The 21397-nt window shown below is 41.6% G+C and overlaps 1 protein-coding gene across 1 annotated transcript in view; it reads left to right on the forward strand.

Moving 5' to 3' along the window:
* Positions 1-21397, forward strand: part of UNC45A (unc-45 myosin chaperone A) — a 239197-nt gene that overhangs the window by 62660 nt on the left and 155140 nt on the right. Inside the window, exons 5-8 of the mRNA XM_069625194.1 lie at positions 3214-3306; positions 14241-14408; positions 15655-15823; positions 18912-19082. Of these exons, the coding sequence (XP_069481295.1) occupies positions 3214-3306; positions 14241-14408; positions 15655-15823; positions 18912-19082 (601 nt within the window). The remainder of the gene's footprint in view (positions 1-3213; positions 3307-14240; positions 14409-15654; positions 15824-18911; positions 19083-21397) is intronic.

The raw sequence follows: 21397 nt of genomic DNA on the forward strand, positions 1-21397 counted from the left end.
GCTGACGATGGCCCCACAGACCCCCTAGGTTTGTCCCCTCTGCAATTCTCTAGTTTATAATTGCAGGGCAGACAACCCTGAGGGGAAAGGAGAAGTGGATAAAATAACAAAATCCGGTTCTGCTTGCCACCCTCTGAAGTCTTGCTCTGGGCTAACGACTCACCAATGACCTATGGACAAACATACAGATAATATATAACCACTTGGAAAGCTTTCTAACATCCCATGTGGATTTTCCAAAATGTTCTTCTCATACCTGATAGCCTTTGCTCTCTGCTGAAAGGCTTTTGAGTAAAATCCTTCTCTGTGCCTCTCTTCGCTTAAACTCTGACTTGTCTGAAACTTGTTCTACACCATACTAGAGTTCTGTACTTCGCTTTGGTTTTCAGATAATGTGTTGGGTAGATTCCTAACTGAAGAACCTCTAATCAACCTCTTAGTTCGTAAGAAAATGAAATCTTGTATGGTTTGTTCTTTCTTATTTTTTCCTTTAAAAACTCTGGAACTAGAATTTTCTAACAAGAAACTAAATCTCCTAAACATTGTGAGAAAAATGTGGGTTTAATATTTTAAAATGCCGGTGGATTGAAGCTTTAGCATTGACTCCTCATGATAGTCTACTTGAAGAAAAAGCGTACCTTGTGCTCTCAAAAACTATAAGCCACTGGCTCCGAGCTGACTCCCACACCATGCTCACTCTCACAGTGATATCGGGAAAAACGGCAGTCCCTTCAGAAGTTTTGCTTCACGGACGCGATGACTCGACCCGTGAAAAAACAAACTCCAGGGTCCTTTACTCGCAAGCCTGCAAGGACGTCCAAGGCACCGAAAAACCTGTGACACACAAACACAGGTTAAAACGTGTACACAAGTTAAATAGTAGTACGTGCGCTATCCCGTGGTTCATTAGATCTTTAATTCAATGGATTGGTGTCACTTCACGCGCACGCTAATGCTTGAAGACAACGTTGGAATTCACTTTAGAAAATGCTCCGCAGAGCAAGTAAAAGCTTTTGGCAAACTTCCTGAAACTAGTTGTTTATCTAGCCAGAGTAGTATTTGAAAGTCTCTTAAAATAACAGTTCTAACTTAATCTTTAAATAAACTTCACTTAGCTTCTGTAGTTGCTGTAGGCTGTGCTTTCTCTTGGAATCAGTCTCCAGTTGCAGCTCAAATCTGCGCCTCTTCTTTTAAACTCTGTACCTTTCTTCCTCTGGACCTTGACTAGGGTTTTCTTATCCTTTGCTTGGCTTTTCAATACATTTTTATGTGGAGCTAGATGAACTGCGACCATCTAAACTGAGTATCTGAATGAAAGGCAGTTTAGAACCTCTCTCAAAGTTCCAAGCGACCTCACTGAAGTTGGAGAGCCAATCAGCTCCAAGAATAGCAGTCACTATCTTTAACTGGGATCTACTACTTTCTCTCACAGTGTGCAAGTTGAGGAAGATTGGATTTTGACTTGGTAATATTACATAACATTTTTAGAATCTAACATGCTTAGTGCTTTTCACACCTGCTCTGCACTTCTAAGAACCTTTCCTAGCGTGTAGACTAAAAGGGAACCTGACAGTAGGTCAGTACAAAGAACTTAGATTATACAAAGGCCTACAGAAACACTTACACACTTGAGTTGTATCAAAATTAGTTAGTTACTTTAGGACTTTAAGGAGGGGGGGATCTTGCCTCTGGAGGTCTGGAAGGAGTCCACCAATGTTTCTGGAGGATTTGTTATTGGCAAGACGATGCACTGCACTCAGGCTCGAGGTCCCAGGGTATTGGCGGTTTGCAGCATAGGAACGTTGCAGCACGTCGTAGGATTGCTTAAATTGAAGGTTGCCGCAGGACTGATTATCCCCACCAGTCCAAGGGAGGTAGCCATCCTCTTCAGAGCTTCCCTGTCGATTCGAAAACAGGGTCAGGACAGCAGTTGTACTTCAGCAGGCTTCTCCGGTCGTTGTAAGGCGCTGCAGGCGTCTCTGGCTGTCTTCTTCGGTTCTTCTGTTCCAGGGGCTGACTTGTCTCCAGCCTCAGAATTCTCACCTTTTATACAGGAATCCAAACAATCAACACTCATGCTACATTCAAACTTTGGGGGTGGCTGTCCTTTCGGTACAACCTGCCTCCCATTTGTAACTCGTTCCAGGCAGGCATCCCAGAAACCAACAGCAGAGTTTCAGACTCCTTCCCTGCTTCCAGTCCTCACAGACACACTGCAGCCTCAGTGGGCTTCATGAAGGATTCCCGCCGAAGACAAAAGTCAAACCAGGACCTCCCCCAACCAGGATGGCAGAAGGACCCAGAAAAGACAAGCACACAAGAAATTGCGAAAAAAGAATGCAGCCACCATTTTAGGTCAATTGTAACTCTTCTGTGCATTACAGCAACTGTGAATAATGCCTGCAAGTAAATATTACAAAAGTCGGTAGAACACGTCCACTGCCACCAGCCATTCAGGTATGCTTGTCACTGTTAAAGAAATGTTACAGGAACAGTGAAAAAGGGGACACCATGTAACCCCTCAACACTACACTTAAGGTGTTGTGTGCTGATCTCACAAAATAAAAGGTAAGAAGGATAAAACGTATCCCCTATCCTTGGCAACAGTAGTTCTCTCAAGGAAAATAAAAGCATATAAAAAGGAAAGACCAAAGGGCTCCCAGCAACACTACCCAAAAGGTGCTGTGTGCTGCAAAAGTGGATCACAGATGCCTTAAAAAATTTGGAGAAAAGCAAGACTCCATGATAGAAAGTAAAAGCATAATGAACAAAGGTCCCCAAAGTCAGAGCAAAATGAATGAATGAGGGGAGAAAAGGATCCCCTTATTCAGGAGAACAAACGAAAAGATCCACGAGTCCAACAAAAAGTGCTGGGGTCTCACAGGTGCAGGGGATTTGACATAAACATGAAACATCTCCCTTACAGAAATGTAAGGACTGGGAGTGTGGGGTGGCTGACTTATGTAGAGGATCTGAAGGCATAAAGCCTGCTACATGTTATGCTACAGTTGGTTTCTGGACTATCTTTTATTATTATTTTTATGGTATTTATTGAGCGCTGACCCAGCTTCATGAAGCAACGGAGCTGTCCGCCGGAGACGCAGAGTTTCTCTGCGAGGTTGCTGGAAGCGGTGGAAATTATGACTATGTGGGAGCGGGAAGGAGGGAAACCTGTAGTCTCACTAATTTGAAAACTTTGTTTGTCTGTCGTAGGTTCAGCGCATGTCCACAACTGACTCCCGAGTGGAGCAAATGTTTCAGATCCTGTTGGACCAAGAAGGAAAGGACATGGAGAAGAAACAAAAGGTACCAGCTCTGAGTGGGTGAAGGCAACACTTCATGTAACCACTAGCTCCATAGCACTAAGCAACGTTCTATCAGTGATTGATGTAAAGCATTCTGCAGTTAGTGTTAAGGTTTGCAAATTCATGTAATGTCAATATGGCTGTTTTATGTGGTTGATTTTCTGATTTGGGAAAAGGTCCACCTTTTTGTTCCTTTCTCTGATTTTATGGTCCAGAGTTTCAGGTGATAGCAATCAATACATGGCTATAACACAACATACTGCAAGGGGCATTGTTGTACAATCACTGCTGCTTCTTTCTTCACGATTGTATCTTCCCACTGCTGTCCAATTGTACGGGACCCCTAAATAATGTGTTTCTTCCCCATGGTTTTGTGGGAGATTTGACTTCATTTCTGTTGTAGGAAGGTGGAGATGTGGGGTGGGGGTAAGGGGTTGTACTGAAGTACCCCTGCCACTGTAGCACTTTTTCTATACTGTTCTAGGGTAGCCCATATGACTGTCTGAGCATGGATACATTTTCAGCTCCCCGATTTGCACCTGGGGTGATTGTCTGACTCTGAAAGTGAATAGTGGGGAAGGCTGGTGGCTAAGGGTTTAACCACTCTCCTTACCTCACACTGCAACACTTGTCTCACCTTTCATGTCAGGCATCTTTTCTTCTATCTACGCCTTACCACGCTCTCTCTGCCTATCTCTTACCACTAGCTTCAACCCCCTTTCTGCTTCACTCCGCCCACACTTACTCCCACTGCCACCTTGGCATCGCTCCTCACCTTCCCCTGTACACTCCGTCTCTATCTTTCATTCTCTCTTCCTCGCTCACCTTTTACACCCCGCTCAAATTGCCCTATATCCAACTGGTATCCCTCCCACTAACTACCATTTTGTAAGGGAACCAGGTGTTGCGTAAAGATTTGGGGTAGTACCCTTACGGTGCACTACTACAACCTTAGCCACCTGTCAATAGGACCCAGCCTTTGGTATAAGCCTGCACAACACAGGTTGGCATTGTGGCTGAGCAGCCAGGCTTAACTCAAGAGGGGCCAATGTGAGCAGTAATGTAGCTACAGGGAGATTCACAGTGACTATTCAAACAAACACTGAACTCAAGGTTTCTTGATAAAACAATTATTAATTTATTTACCAGGCATTTAAACAAGACTTCTTCAGAAGGAACACTATAAAGCAACACTCAAATACACTCAAAAATCCACACTCTTAGGTTTCTTAGATTGAGTAACTTCCCATTGGGGATGACCCACAGACAATTCCTATCCTCTCAGGTGACGTAAATAGCTAGGAAACGTGTAGTCATTAATATAGAACTGTTACATCTACAGTAGGCAGAGAGTGTGTAAAAAGAAAGGTTAAACAGAAAAAACAAGAGACCTCAAATATTTCTTTAAGCAGGCAAATACTTTTGAACCTCCCAATGCAGAGTAAGTTTCCTTCCTGGAAAGACAGGTGCACAACAACAACAACAAGAGGAGAGAAGAGTCTTTCAAGGAACCAGTCTAAGCCAATGTCAACGGGCAAAGGTCTATGTAACTGAAGCACTTCTTGAAGGTGAGTAAAAGTCTTTGCACCATGTTTTTAGACGTCTTTGATGAAGAAAGAAGAATCAAATGTAGGGCCACAAGCCGGGAGATTTGTGAAGTAGAAGAGAAAGCAAATCTACAGTGAGTGGTAAGTTTTCTCAGAATTGACAGTACTGCAGCTGGTGACTTCTGTTCCTGTGCAGCTTTGCAGATCCTGTTGTTCCTGGGCCTCAGTCGTGAGGACAAGAGGCAGGACTTCTGGGGACTCCTGCAACACAACAGGACGGTCACTGACCGCAACCGGAAAGCTTTCAAACAAGTATCACTTCAGTGTTTCAGCTTCTCGCGACTACCACAAACAGCAACACAGTGGTTCCTGGCTGTCGAGATGGGCCTTCCTTGCACCTGGGGTCCCGCACTCTGTTGAGGGGGCTCAGGCTTGGTCAGTCCCGAGTTCTGCTTCGCAGGAGTCCGGAGGATCTTCCTGGAGCTCTTGGCCAACTTAAAAGCAACGCACACAAACTGGTGTTCCTCTCTCTGGCTATACGGTTTCCAGCAGCACTCTGTGGAAATTTCAACCAGCTCCGAGATGGATTTCCAGGTGGCTTACTTTGGAGTTGATTGGTCCCACCAACTCAAGGGGATAAGTCGTCTTTGCAGAGCTTCTCTGTCGAGGCGAACTAGGAGCTTCAGCACACCAGCAGGGCTTCACCGAGCAAACCAACGGTCCAGGAGTTGCAGCAGGCGTCCTCTTCAAGTTCTTCTTCGGATTCCTTTGTCCAGTGGTCGACTCGGCCTTCCAGCCAAAAAGCCTGCAGGTTTCTCCCATTCATTCCGGCCTAGCTGTCAATCACCCAGCAGGGTGGCTGTCCTTGCCGGACAGCCAGCCGGCCAATCGTCAGTGCATTTGGGTCTGCTCACTTCCTGCCCCCACTAGACACACTGGAGCCAAAGGTGGGTTTCACTCGTGAAGCCCGCCAAAGACAAAATGAACAAAGGGACTAATCCTGGTTTGGCGTGCAGAGTAAATCTCAAGAGGGACCAAAACAACAAGAAATGGCGAAAAAAAGACCAGGGCCATTTTGACAAAATGACCCATGGGTGCTTTACTGCAGCTGCGAAGGCAGCCCGAGGTAAAGACACAACACGGTAGTAAAAAGTAACTACTGCCACCAGCCATTAATTGTGTAAAGGGTAACATAAAAAATGTTACATGAGATATTAGACTAAGGGGGGGGGCTAAGTAACCCCTCCAGCACCCTATTGTAAGATAGTGTGTGCTGGGTCTAGAAAGTCACAATGTACGATAAAGCCAATTTTGCTTTACTGCTCTTGGAAACAGTAGTTAATCCAAAAGAAAGTTATTTAAACCTTGGGAAATCTAAAAAGACTTCCCTGTGTCACTGCACTAAAGGTGCTGTGTGACACAATTCAAAAGATGCCTATGGAGTTTGTCAGACTTAAGAAACAAAACAAAAACTGTCAAAATCACAAGAAAAATACACGAGAGCGTGGGAAAAAGGTCTCACTCTCTCCAGGTTAGAAATTGAGTCCTAGAGTCCAACAAAAGTGCTGGGGTCTCTAAGGTAGAGAGGAATTAGCACATTTCTGAGAATTCTCCCAAACACCAGGCTTTGTGCAATTCATGCTTCCCTTAAAAGAAATTACACACATGTCCGTGATTGGAAGTAACTATTTCCAGGACCTGGAGGTGGGCCATGAGTGCGCAGGTGAGTGGGCAGGGGGGCTGGCTAGGGGCCTTTCGTGAGGCACTCCAGTGGAGACTCAGCCTGGAGCACCACATCCAAGGATAAGGTGGTAGGTGGGCAGAAGCGCAGTGGGCTGGCATGAAATGCGGGTGGCCACTTGCAGATTCTGCTTCTGCTCTGTACCTCCTGATTGGCCAGCTCTCTACCCCATGTGCTAATATATAGTAGACTCCTAATCACAGAGCAACACGAGCCATGGAGACTACAGTGTACTTATGGCTGTACGTCTGTACATGTACAGATTGGATGGAGCTGTTTATAGCTACTTTGTGTAAGCATATAGTTAGGCTTGTGTTATTACAAAAGAGGAAAGAAAGTAAGAGACTAAGCAGAGTGGATAGCGAGAGCTGGGCAAACTGGGTGGAATATTGGAGCTTTTGGTCATCTCACTTTCAGGGTATCTGGTATAAAGCAACATTGAGGTAAGTTAGAATGTCAAGGAGTTTGGGATGAGCTCATGGGTTGAGCACCTTTTTCCACAGATGAATGCAACCAGCAGTTTGCAGAACCAGGTTTTCCATCAAAAGCATTTGGCAGTGCGATCATGTACATTTTCAAAAACATGTACTAACTTGGTGGCTCCTTTCTTTTTTTAGCCATTACTAGCGTGGTTGTTCTTTGTCAGCCCTTCTTCTACCCTACTTGGTGGGGGGGGGGGGCGAGGGTGTGTGTGTGTGTGTATATATATGTATATATGTATGTATATATATATATATATGTGTGTGTGTGTATATATATAATGTATATTTTGCAGGAGTTGATGTCATTCCCTTCCTGGCTTATGGAAACAAGCTGTGAGACTTTAGGGTCACCCCACTAAGCACTGCTGAATCCTCCCGTTTCCGCTCCTTCCAACCCCTTGCACCCCTGCACTGGAACTCACTCCATCTCACAATCCGCTCCACCACGACCTTCCCCTCATTCCGCACTTCACTTAAATCCCTCCTCCTCCATTCTACTCCTTGAAACCTCCCCCTCTACCCTCTCTGCTTCCCCTCCCCCCTCATTCTTCCCCTTGATTTTCTCTCTCCCCTCTCCTACCCTCCTCTCTCTCCCTTCAATTCCCTCTTCCAACTCTTCACCACCCCTCCCCCACCCACCTTATCCCACTCCCCTATTCCCCCTCCCCTTCAGTTAATTGCTCTTTTCACTGTTTTATCGAATGATTCATGATGTAATTTTGCTTCCTCTGTTACATTGTTGATGTTATGTATTATGTTGTTCCACTGTACAGCGCCTTGGTGTAAAGCGCTTTATAAATCAATCAATCAATCAATGTACATTCTCTAACATGTCACATATAAGTACTATAAATCAAGGTGAGAAACTCCACAGACTCAAGGGCTATCCCCGGAAAATGTCTGTAATCTGATAAGTAGCTTTTTTGTCACTTTGCAGAAGGTCAAGCGTTTGTAGAAACTTTCCCTTTTGGAATAAATGAGGCACAGTCCATAGGCAAAGTCCAGTTATGAGTTGAAGCCAGGTCAGAACCAGTTCTGCCCCACAGTCGCTGCCAAAGAAGCAACCATCCACAGGGAACACTGTAGATGGCCCCTTAAAGAGCTCCAGCTCCAGGTAGTCCGAGACCCAGTCAGCTCGTGAAGGATGGGAAGCCGAGCAGGAATCGGGCGAATTGAAGTCAGTGGCGATTTGGAGTTGGTTTGCTACACCACTTGACTACTCCAGGACCCAGGAGACCTATGGCTATCCTGTTGTTCCCACAAAGTAAATTATTTTGCTGTAATTTACTTTGTCGTCATTACTGCGCGTTTTTATATGTCTTTGTGGGTTAAGTGAAAAAAAAGAGCGTGGGAAGGGTTTTGGGACGAGGGGTGGTAGTGATGGGGAAGAGGGGCATGGGTACAATGAAATATTTTTAAAGGGCAAGTTGGCAGAAAAAGTCACGATCCACAGCGCTTATAACTATCAAGCAAACAAAAAGCATCAAGGCTGCAGGTATCTGGGTAGTGTGGATATACTGCCAGTATAATTCCAATGAGGTAAAGACAAAGACAACATTGTTTTTTTCCCCTGCTCTTTTGATTTCTCTTTTGGACATTTGAACATCTACCTCCTAATGAACTTTCACCATAATTTGGTATGGCTTTTAATTAATTTTTATTTCCTTTGCACTTTGGGTTCAATATGATTTCTTCTTTTTGTTTTTGTCCTGCACTTACCCTATTGCAAATCACATTCATCTAATTTGGCTCATCCACCACTTGTATCTGTCCCTGAATGCTATGCCTTTATTTATTTTGCTTACGCTATTGTATGGTGTCATTATTTTGTTCAATTAATTCTTTATTGCTTATGTATTATATGCCTAATATTAGCCTCAGATGAAGAGCCGTGGTAGGCTCAAAACACTTGTTAGGCTGTTTCTTGAATCATTCCTTTGGACTTCAAAGGCTGTTCCTCAAATAAATGACTTGGACTTCTTACTCTCATTTGCTATTCTTGACGCAGTGAAACTGGGACTTGCACGTGTTGTCTATGAAATATTTTTAGTTTGTTGAACTGACATGGAACTAACTGACCAATGAAGATGATTCTGATGAATAGATCAGGACCACAAGAACGTAGGGCTCCAGTCAAGGAGGGCTTATATAATGACAGGATAACCCATTAAGTACAAGATTTCAGACCTGGGGCAATAATTCAATAGCAGGGACTTTATGCCCAGACCAGCAACGATGTAGACGGATTTAAAAAAAAGTAATCCGTGTTCCCAGCAGGGCTACCCATCAGCAAGAAGGCAACAGGAAGTCAGTAGAACCTGACCAGGAGGATCTGGGTAGGTTGTGGGGCAAGACGTGGCAGCCAGCCTTTAAGGAACTGTCAAGCACAGGAACAACAGATGAAGGTGAGCCAGAAAAGGCCAAGATGGAGCTGAAGTGGATTAGTGTTGACACGTCGTTCATCTAGCCCACGGAGGCTCCAGCTATGTCCAGGAGTATTAAACAGGGAGGCAATGCAGTAACAACCTAAAAAGGGGCCCAGCACAGGGAAGTCGGTACCGCTAGCAAGGAGGACAAGAAAGACCAGAGGATGGACTTCCAGCAGCCTTAAGAAGAAAGCAGGACAAAGAACCAGGGACCAGCCAATATTGCCAGACCAGGTCCTCAAAAGCAACAATGCACCTTATTTGCAATCCCTGAACAATTCAGAATGGAAAATGTCTCCCAGATTAACACATTCACTTGGGCTGACCTAATTGAATCCTCCAATCACACACCAGGTAGACAAACAAAGGTTTTGACACACGCACGCACGGACGCACGCACACACACACACACACACACACTTTATTTTTTTCTCCACAACTCTTAATATGTAATTTTATCTGTGATACAGATCACACTGCTCAGGTTTGCACAATGAATTGTTCCAATTACAAGATTGTTCAATTATCACAAATCCTTTTTTGTCAATTGACTTTATATTACAATTCTTCTAGTGCTGAATTCATCCCTCTTTGTCATTAGTTTATTTCAAACCCTCTACACGTGTTTCCCCATCATGTAAAATGGTTCATCAGGAGGGAAAATTGATTGTTGATAATTTGTCCTTTCTTCTATGTTACAATCCCTCTTTGTCAGTGTTTTGCGGTATTATGTAATTATCAGTTAACATTGGATAGTATCTAAGAAGAAAGTATGGGAACAAGAGACAATAAGTTTGTTTTGGGTTGTGTACCCGAAAAGGTTATGTTTCCATATATCATTTGCATATTTAATTCTTTGCATCAACAACACGATACAAACAACCAACCACGGAAACAGCAATTCCATCTGAATTAACCATCACACACTCGGAAGACACAGTGAATATACTAAGTATTGGGCAAATAGAAGACATTCACACGTTGGACACATTTGTATCGCAATTTAATTTAGAAACAGGATTGATTGAAGCAACCAAACTCAAATCAAAATCGCATTTCCACCCACAATTAGCTGCGGACTACGTGATAGACATCTTCCTAATTGCAGTACAAAAGGATCTAAGGAAAAACGACCAGCTCAACAAGAAATTCAAACCAATTAAACATACTTATTGCTATACAAGAACTAAGGTCAAAATGTTGAAATATCAGTAAAATCAGCGGTGGAAAAATAATACTTCTGAACACCAAAGATTACATAAAAATGGCAGAAACTCATTTGTATGATCAAGAATGTTATGAAAAACTGAAAGAGAATCCACTACCAAAATTAATTAAAGAATGGACAACTCTAAGTACATACTGGCATGAAAATGAGTTACTGATGGATGATGAATTTGATTTCATGAAAAATGCACACCTGATCCTTGCTACCATTTACTTCCTACCAAAGATACACACAAAATACACAACTTTACCACCAAGTAGACCAATAATAAATGGTATTGGCTCCATAACTGAACTGATATCGGCATATATTGATCAATATTTGCAGCCATTGGCAGCAGGTCTAGCCTCTTTTATACAGGACACAAAGCATGTTACACAGTAGCTGGAACTTATTGATTGGGAACAGGATTACAGACTAGTGACTTTTTGACGTAACATCGCTTTACACAAGCATTTTGCATACCAAAGGAATAGAAATAGGTAACTATTTTTTTAAATCAACAGCCATCTCATTTTTGGACCAAAATAATATGATCCTAGACATGTTAAACTTTACTTTGACAAACAATGTCTTTTTATTCAACAACGAAATATATAGGCAAAAACAAGGAATCGCGATGGGCGCCAAGTTCGCCCCGGTGCAAACCTCTATATGGGGAATTTTTAATTAGAACACGCGTGGTAGCATCCGGCACATCTATTGGGGTAGATTTATAGATGACGTTCTCGTCATCTGGAAAGGAAGTAAAGAATCACTACAGGAATACCATACATACTGAAATAATAATGATTACAACTTGAAACTAACAATGGAACAAAGTACAGACAAAATGTATTTCTTAGGCTTGGAACTATACATTGAAAATAATCAAATTCAGTCAACACTTTACATCAAACCAACATCTGGGAACAGTATTTTACACACTAGGAGTAATCATCCTCACCATATTACCAAAAACATATCAAATGGAGAATTTCTCAGAATAAAACGAAATTGTACACAAGAAAAAGACCTGGAAAAGCATGTCAATATAGAAGCGGCTAAATTTCGGGAAAGAGGATATAAAAGCAAACAAATAATTGAAGCCTACAACAAAACCAAACATCGCACAAGAACAGAACCCTACTACAAAATAAATCACAGGTACAGAACAACACTAAAAAATGAATATTCATCACAACTTACAGCTCAGACATGTACTTACGGAAAATACTTAATAAACATTGGTCTTTGCTACTACTAGACCCTGATTTAGCAGCACACCTGGATGATAATCCATGCATTGCATTTCGAGGAGCCAAAAATCTTAACAAATACTCTGCCCTTCACATTTCATGGCGAGGAAGAAAAACAAAGGAAAAGAGAAATGATGGTCATCAAATAATATAATAGGAAACTTCAAATGCAACAAATGTACTTTTTGCACATATTCTGATAATGGCAGATCAGAAATGATGTTACCAAACGGATCAAAATACCAAATTAAAGACTTTATGAATTGCAATGCAACTTAACGTTGTTTATGTAATAAGATGCCTATGTCTGAAACTCTACATAGGAAGCACTACGTGACCTTTGAAGGTTAGATTCTCAGAACACTTGAGGACAATCAAAAATAGGGATTTAAGATACCCATTGGGACAACATTTTGCATTAGGACACTCACAGGACAAAGTAGAAGGAATACAATTTGTCGGACTGGAAATTGTCAATTTGCCTCCAAGAGTTGGCAATAGAGAAAGACTTCTACGGCAACGTGAAGCGAATTGGATTTGTAATTTGGATGTTTGTATAACTGGTTTCAATTTTGACTCAGAGAATGGGTCATTTTTTATGAGTAATTGTATATAACCAAGACCGACCAATGTTACAATGTACCATTCTTGTGATATATGCATATTTAATTCAGCCGCGTGATTTGAGGTTAATAATTCTTAAACATCATCAAACATTATAGAAACCGAAAGGTTGGTCTCCATTAATTATGTTGAAGAACTGCCTCTATTTTACATCACTTAACACAGACACGGAAATCCCAATACAATAAATAAAATAAAGAAAACATAGTCTTTAATATTTAGGAATACATAATCAACTTAATCTGAATTTTAAATGTATAAGAAAACAGTTGATAAATTGAAGATATTTCATTTTCATTCTATCCAGTATGAGGTATGGACATAATAATAGCAATTAAAGAACGCTTAATCCCAATTCAAGATGGCGCTCGGGATGTAATGATGTCATTACGCACGTAAAGCGTAAGCGTCTGCACTTAGAATATAAAAGCGGCCATTTTTAGACCAGTCATTGGATTATCATGTCCACTTGACACACGGAATCAACGAGAAAGCTAGGAAAACTTCCTGGGGTAAGTTATAGCGGTGAAAAATGTAAATCTATAAAACATGCATTCATAATGGTATCATATGAGAATCATCTTTAATTTATAGATATAAGAATGAAATTGGATTTAACATAAAATGGAGGTATATTTAAAAAAAATCCGATCACAAAATATTGAAGATGAAGAACGGAAAATGAAGAATTGGAATTGATTATGAAACGGAAACCAGAACGTGTCTATCCCATTTATTTTACATAAATTGCATTCCGATTTGGGTTTAAATTAAGTTGGCAAATGATATATGGAAACATAACCTTTTCGGTTACACAACCCAAAACAAATTTATTTTCTCTTGTTCCCTTACTTTCTTTTTAGATACTAACCAATGTTAATTGATAATTACATAATACCTCAAAACACTGACAAAGAGTGATTGTAACATAAGAGAAAGGACAAATTATCAACAATCAATTTTCCCTCCTGATGAACCATCTTAAATGATGGGGAAACACGTGTAGAGGGTTTGAAATAAACTAAGGACAAAAAGGGATGAATTCATCACAAAGAAGAATTGTAATATAAAGTTAATTAACAAAAAAGGATTTGTGATAATTGAACAATCTTCTAACAGAGTGATCTGTATCACAGAAAAAATTATATATTAAGATTTGTGTAGAAAAAATAAACACTGGAAAAGAAATCATTTTTTGTTCTTTTGGAGCACACAAACTATAGAATGTTTTCTTTACTCCACAACACATCCCTTGGATAAGACCCATGGCAACTCTCAAAGGCTCTATCTGGTGACTCCGGGTGGTAGAATACCCCTACTCTAAAGTGAAAGGAGAGAGTGAAAACGGGATTTCTAGACCGCAGGAGAGTACATACACCTCTGTTACTAGAATCAGAGCTGTGTTTTAAAAAGGTTGATAGAATGTAAGCACCTGATTTTATTGTTGTTTTTAATTATGCTTTTGTGTGTTGATTTTGATTGTATGATTTTTATGTAAACCTGAAAATCTGAATAAACTGAACATGATGCCTTCATAAACATCACAAACGTACGTACACGTTTGCTAAAAGGCTATCTAAATAATATATCTGCAAACTCATAGTTATATCACATCACCCAATGTTCTCCTTTCCCTCCATGTTCTCTAGGCGGCCCAAAACCTCATTGTCTTGGCTCGTGAGGATACGGGTGCAGAAAGGATTTTTCAGAGTGATGGAGTGAAGCTACTGCTACGTATGATGGACACAGGGAAGACGGACATGATGTTGGCGGCGTTGAGGACTCTTGTTGGGCTGTCGTCTGGTCATCAGTCCCGTGTTAGTGCTTCATAGCATCATTATTGCTAGTTCCTGAAGCAGTTTGTGTCTGGGTAGAAACCTGCAATGCATAACATCTCCTGTCTTGATGACGGTATTTGGAAGCAGTACACTGGTGTGGTTATGGCAATAGCAGAACATAGTTTGATGCCTTTGGGAAAGCATGCGGTCAGAAAGAAGGAATATGGGGTGTTTTGTATGTATTAGTTGGGGTGTAAAATCAGATGAAATATTTAGCCAAATGCTTCATGGAAACATGAGGTAACATTTGCTGGATAATGGCAAGTTCGCTGTGTGCTTTCATCCTGTGCAGCTTTCCATTGTTTCAAACTTCCTAAATGAAAGCTGGTTTCCCTGTTTGTGATCTCCACCTCTAGAATTGGGCACAATCATATGCCAGGAGAGCAAGACCCCTGGTTTATTAGTGTGATATTTGCTGATGCTTCCAAAGTGGGAAAGATTACTAGTTCTAGGCGAACACCAAATGTTAATGGGCACAAGACCACTCGTTTGGCAACGGCTAAATTGCTGGTCAAGTGGTGTTCCGAACACTGCAAAGTGGTTGATGTAGATCAGAAAACTACTAAAACTATAGCCTGATAATCGCTTTTTCCAGAAATGTGTCACATTTAAATATCACCTAACACTCAGGGTATAGACCTTTTCTAAAGCTATGAAATTGATACATTGCCTCTTTAAGTAAATGAACCATTATGTCATCAGCCAACACTTCTGTTATGTGATGCCTCAGAGTGTTCATATAGGTGTAATCATATGTCAGGGCAGGTATGCAAACGCAGCTCTCGACTATGCTAATCTCAAAGGTCTGTCTAGTAAAGAACCAAGCAGCCTTATCTACTGTCCATGACCTGTCTAGTAAAGACCCAACTAGCCTTGTCTAGTAAAGAACCAAGCAGCCATATCTACTGTCCATGATCTATGTGCAGACGTGGATCAAAGGTTAAAGGGCTCCTAATTGAGCCAATGGGAAGAGCAAGGGTGGTTGTCACAAAACATAACCCAGTTGAAAGGTCAGTTTGCGTTAATTCATCACCTTTCAGTGGGCACTGGTTTGGCTTTGCTTAGTATTGGTCACTCAGTACAATTGTGAAGCTTCCTTTTTGACAGTTTTTAGTATCGGTTTATACTTTGAATGTAATTTGATTGGTAACTTGAGACAGACCTATGTTGCCATAAGTATTCTCATAACTCTTATATTTACACCTGCTTTGTTTGGCATTTCCAGACTATGGCCATCCTCAGTATGGTGGGAATGGAGCGGCTCAGTGCGGTGATGGGAACGGATGATGAGCAGGTGTCTCTTGCTGCCTGCAATTTGCTGCAGGTCATGTTTGATGCTCTCAAGGAAGGCATGCAAAAAGAGTTTCGTGGAATGGAAGAAGCTGTTGTCCTTGGTAAGCAAAGAATTCAAGCTACTGTGGGTTGTCTTATGCTTTGTGTGGAGAGCACTACTTGATCTTTTATAAAAGGTGCATCGTCGGGTTCAAGGAATACGATAACCAAAGTGATCGTACTCTGATTGCATGGGTTTACCAACATGGGACCCCTTTTCCAGTTCTGTTCTCTTTCACGTATGGATTAAGAGTGGTTCTGGTTGTGTCCTGTCTCCATCAGTGTCTTTTACTATCTGGTTAGAAGGGTCAGAAATATTGATTTCTGGGTCTTTTAACATTTGGTCGACAGTTCATCTAAGGGTCTTCTAGTGGCCCTTTAGCATTCTGTTCTGGTGCAATACTCTCATAAAAGTGGAACTTCCTTCCACCCGAACTGAGACCTCTTACTGGCCCTTTCAGAAATCCCTTAAAACCTGGCTCTTCGCCTAACAGGTTTACCCTTGTACTGGACACCCTCGTCAATCCCAATTCTCATCAATATGCTTACATTTAACCGGTTGTAACAGCGCTCCGATGCCCTTAAGCGTGGGTGCTTTACAAATCTAATAAATAAATGGATATATCTTTTACTTTTGAATTGTGAGTACATGTTGTGGTATGTCAGAAAAAGGAGATGGAGTAACTGGTGGCATTTTCACAGGTGGATCTATTTAAATAATAATTAAGAAGGCCTATCTATACCTAATATTAGTGAGTTTGCCCTACCTAACACAAACATAACTAGGGTGTTTGCTATTGAGAGTGTCAAAAGTAATAGCCTCCGCCCCAAACTACCCTATTCTGTCCCTGCCACTATTCAAACAGGCTCAAAAGAAAAAGTGGTCTAGGAGCAGGACGTCCTTCCCCTTGAGAGGCTTCTATAGCATCAACAACTCTCTCTTGCGACAGTGTACAATAATGAGGTGCGGGGGAGGGTGTGTGTGTGTGTGTGTCTGTCTGTCTGTCTGTCTGTCTGTCTGTCTGTCTCTTGGCTTGAAACAATGAACTCACTTAGAATAAAAGGAAACGCTTTATACTTTGCATTTATTTAGCAATTAGATAAAATGGCAAATACTCACTACAAATTGCACAGGAATTAATGTTGAAAACTGGGACGAATATGATTGGTCCCTTGGTATTCTTTATTAGCTTGCCAACTTTTACTTATCCTGGGATGAGTAGGATTGGTCCCTTGGTATTCATTAGCTTGCCAACTGTCACTTATACTGGGATGAGTATGATTGGTCCCTTGGTACTCTTCATTAGCTTACCAACCTTTACTTCTACTGGGACGAGTATGAGTATTCATTAGCTTGCCAACTTTCACTTATACTAGGGCAAGTATGATTGGTCCCTTGGTGTTCTTCATTAGCTTGCCAACTTTCTCTTATACTGGGACGAGTTTGATTGGTCACTTGGTGTTCATTAGCTTGCCAACGTTCACTTATACCAGGGCAAGTATGATTGGTCCCTTGGTGTTCTTCATTAACTTGCAAACCTTCACTTTTACTGGGACGAATATGATTGATCCCTTGGTACTCTTCATTAGCTTGCCAACCTTTATTTATGCTGGGACGAGTACGATTGGTCCCTTCGTATTCTTCATGAGCTTGCCAATTTACACTTATGCTGGGACGAGTATGATTGGTCACTCAGTGTTCTTCCTTAGCTTGCCAACTTTCACTTATAATGGGACGAGTCTGATTGGTCACTTGGTGTTCTTCATTAGCTTGACAACTTTAACTTATACTGGACGAGTATGATTGATCCCTTCGTATTCTTCATCAGCTTGCCATCTTTCACTTACACTGGGAAGAGTATGATTGGTCCCTTGGTAGTCTTCATTAGCTTTCCAACATTCACTTACACTAGGGCAGTATGATTGGACCCTTGGTACTCTTCATTAGCTTTTCGCCCCTAGGTCACCCGCTGCTCTGTTACCTCTCTTGTACCGGGCTGGCGTCACCGTTTTTTCTCGCTGGGTTAGGTGTATCTGACTGACACAACCTGCATGGGCTTCTGTTCCTTCCTCCTTCAGTTTAGGACTCTGTGGAGTCTGTTTTTGATATGTTCTTGGCGTTAGAGGACCACACGGTCCACCGCCTCTGGGTCAAGCCACCGCCTCAAGGTCGTCTTCTGGCACCCAAGCTGAGCTCCTATCTCCTTGCTGCTTCTTTCTAATCCAGGTCCAGAGCGTCTGTCTGGCAAGAGTGCCCTACGTCCTTCTACTGCTTTCTCCGCCTTGGTTCAAACTTCTGTACATGAAGACGAGAACGACATTCATTGGTCCTTTTAACATTTGGTCGACAGTTCATCTAAGGGTCTTCTAGTGGTCTTCTTTGGTTTTTATGAGGAAGCATTGGGCCCTCCCCAGCGTTATGCCTTGTTCTATCTAATTTATCTCAGTGTGGTTGGTTGTGAACCACTAATAACTCTTCATGGTTCTCCTAATCTTCTTCATAGTATGAGTGGCAGCTGAAGGTTGGTTATTGATATTGCAGTAGCAAATAGTGACTGGTTTGGAGTAAAGGTTTTGGTTCTTTTATGTTCTAATTATCTCTTTGGCAAAGGTTATAGGGAGTTCCTGGACAGAACGGTAGTCCCTATCTCCAGGAGGGGAGTCTCTCCCTGTGAGGTCCCACTTTCCACACCACTAGGGGGGAATGTTGCTTGGCAGGCTCACCTCCCGAACCTCACAGGGAAGGGCTTTCCCCTGGGGAGAAGTGACGAGATACTGTGAATCGTTACAATGTCCAGTTCCAAACTCTGTGTTCATCTTGATGTCTGTTATTTGATTGTCCTATTAGTGTTGGGTCCAGTTTTCTGTTAATTGGTGAGAGTTTTATTGGGTACGGGGGGAGAGTTAAGCGGGGGGTAGTTGGCTATTGTGGGACTTTTATTTGGTTTATAATGCACCTTTTCATCGTCATCGTCTTTCGTAGGAACATTTATGTATTCTGTATTTTTCTGTTTAGTTATAGAGGTACAATTTACTGAAAAATAAGCTGTTTGAGAAAATGTTTGTGTTCAATGTATATTGGAAAATAAGTCTTTGCAAAGATGATGGATGTTGTTCTTAATATCATCTTCTTGTCTTGGACTTTTAAAGATCCCTCAAAGGAGCTGAAGTCGATGATCTTTCACTTGCTGGAGATGCTTGTCCAGAAAAATGTCTCTGGCCAAGGTCGAGACAATGCCTTCAACCTACTGATTAAAGTAGTTCCTCGGAAGTCCCTACGAGACCCAAACAACAGCTTGACACTTTGGGTGATCGATAATGGTGAGTGGATGGATTATTGGGGATTTCTGCAATCTTGTTAATAGAAAGTTCTTCTGTTGTTTTGAGACCTGCAATGATGTTTGCTTCAAGAGCCTCGATTCTGTTGCTACCCCTGTAAAAGTATAAAGGTAAGCCTGCTAGTGGATCTCGCAGAGTGTATGTGTTCACACAAACCTGCTTGAAAATAGGTTTGTAGATTTTTAGAGAAACTTAACGTATTCGATAAGGTAAGCTAGAGTAAGTCGGTCATTAGATATTCAGTTCTGAAACTATGGCGAGATTCAGTTTTCTGCAGTAGAGATAAGTTGAGTCACAGCATCTGTTACTGTGTGAAATGTCACAATATTGCTGCACCTGTATTGTTAGGGAGTTTTACAAAGATCAACTAATTGTAGGATTTGTGATGACACACACTTGGGACACAAGGCTCCAGCTCTTAGTGTAGGCCTGAACCACACATGTTTTGTTGGTAGTAATGGCTTAGCATCCCGGCTTGTTTTAGGAGGGAGAAGGGGCTGTAGGTGTTACAAAGAATTTAGGGTTAACACACAGTCCCAAATAAACACTGACACACTAAAGTTATATGAGAATAATGGTGTATTTGACATACACACTAAAGTAGGTAATTATTCAGCAAGGTACGTACTATAACACACAAAAAGTAACTTAGAAAAGCCAATGCATTATTCACAATAAGTAAACCACTTTGTAATATTTTTTTGAATGGCAGTATGCAATTCAAAGGTAAGTAAAATACTCTTGTAATAACTGTTTCAGGTAAAATAAATTAAAGAAAACCAACATAAAGTATGTAAATACTTTGCAATAATTTCACAAAGGCCTAATGTTAGGTAGGAATTGATCCAGTGCAACTGGTGTGGGGCTACACAAGACTTATCTCTTGGTATTATGTAGCCCACCTTTTAATATAGGCCTGTACTACACAAGTTGGTAGTGTGACTGAGCAGCCAGGCTTATCTTAAGAGGGGTAATGTGAGCTGTAGAGCTGCACAATGAAATCAGTAAATACCGGTATTCAGGTAAACACCTACACACAACATTCTATAGTAAATATGTATTGATACACAAAGATATTTAAAGCATTCTTTAAAAAGCAGTAAACTAACAGTAACATTAATCCCAAATTCGGATTCAATTCAAAAAGTGAACAGTAAAGTAGGTGAGTAATTAATTCATATGTTAGACATTTTCCAGCACCCAAAGAAGACATCATTTGAGGTCAGTATAGCACTTATTTTGTATCACCTTTGCAGTATTGAGTTATAAAGGAGGGAAAGGTTAGGGTGAGATCAGAACAGACAATTAGATTATACCAAAGGGATGTAGGCAGTTTTGTATCCCAGCATTAAGAGTGTTCAACAATTCAAACCTGTAAGGGAACAAGCACTGCCAAAGTCAATACATTCAGAAGGAAGCCTTTAGGGATCCAGGACTGCCAAAGTCAATGGGCAAAGTCAAAGTTTTGATGCTCTTCGTCTTAGAAAACTGTTCTTAAATAATCAGTTTTCAAAAAGAAATCACAGCAGCTCAAGAGGAGATACCTTGAAGCACAACCTGAAGTGCAAGTGAGTTGAGGTGAACCCAGAGTAGGGATAAATATCACTCCCAAAGGTAGGAAACACCCCAAATGGCAAAAGGTTGATGTACGCCAACCCCCACGGTACCTGTTAACTGAAGAAGTTATTCCAGCTGTATGCCTTCCTCTTTCAGTGTAGCAGACCCTTGTTCCTGGTCCTCGGTCGTGGTAACGAAAGGGAGGACGTCTTGCGGACTCCTGCCGCAGCACTCGAGAGAAAGGACTCTGCAGCAATGGATTTCCATGGATTCAGCGGCACTTTGTGGTTTTAGCAGCTTTTTCTCAGCGCCAAAGAAGAACGAACAGCTCTGGTTAGAAGTTACTTGATCGTCCAGTGCACACAGGCCCACTGCTGGAATCCTCCTAGGGTGTCTTCTGCAAAGCCCCTGGACCCTCGACTAACTCTTAAGCAAAGTACTTACTTGTTCTAACAGTCTTTCATAGGAACTCTGACTTTTGATACTTAAGAACCTATCCTTACCTGCCTGTCGCACACTAGACTGTAGTGACCCCCTTTTTCCACTGTGAACACTCATGCTCCAAGAATTAGGGAAATACTTCTAAGGTTTGGGCCTTTTGCCTAGAAAAGAGAATAAGTGTTTAAAAGTTACTTACTTGCAGAAGAAGTTGGTTGGTAACTGTAACTCTGAGAGTGTAGTTTAAAAAGTTACCACCTACCTTAGTAATGTTCTGCCATTCTGAAAAGTATATGTAACAT

The sequence above is a fragment of the Ambystoma mexicanum genome, chromosome 11 (genome assembly GCF_040938575.1).
Source record: "Ambystoma mexicanum isolate Mex_15411 chromosome 11, UKY_AmexF1_1, whole genome shotgun sequence".
Lineage (NCBI taxonomy): Eukaryota > Metazoa > Chordata > Amphibia > Caudata > Ambystomatidae > Ambystoma > Ambystoma mexicanum.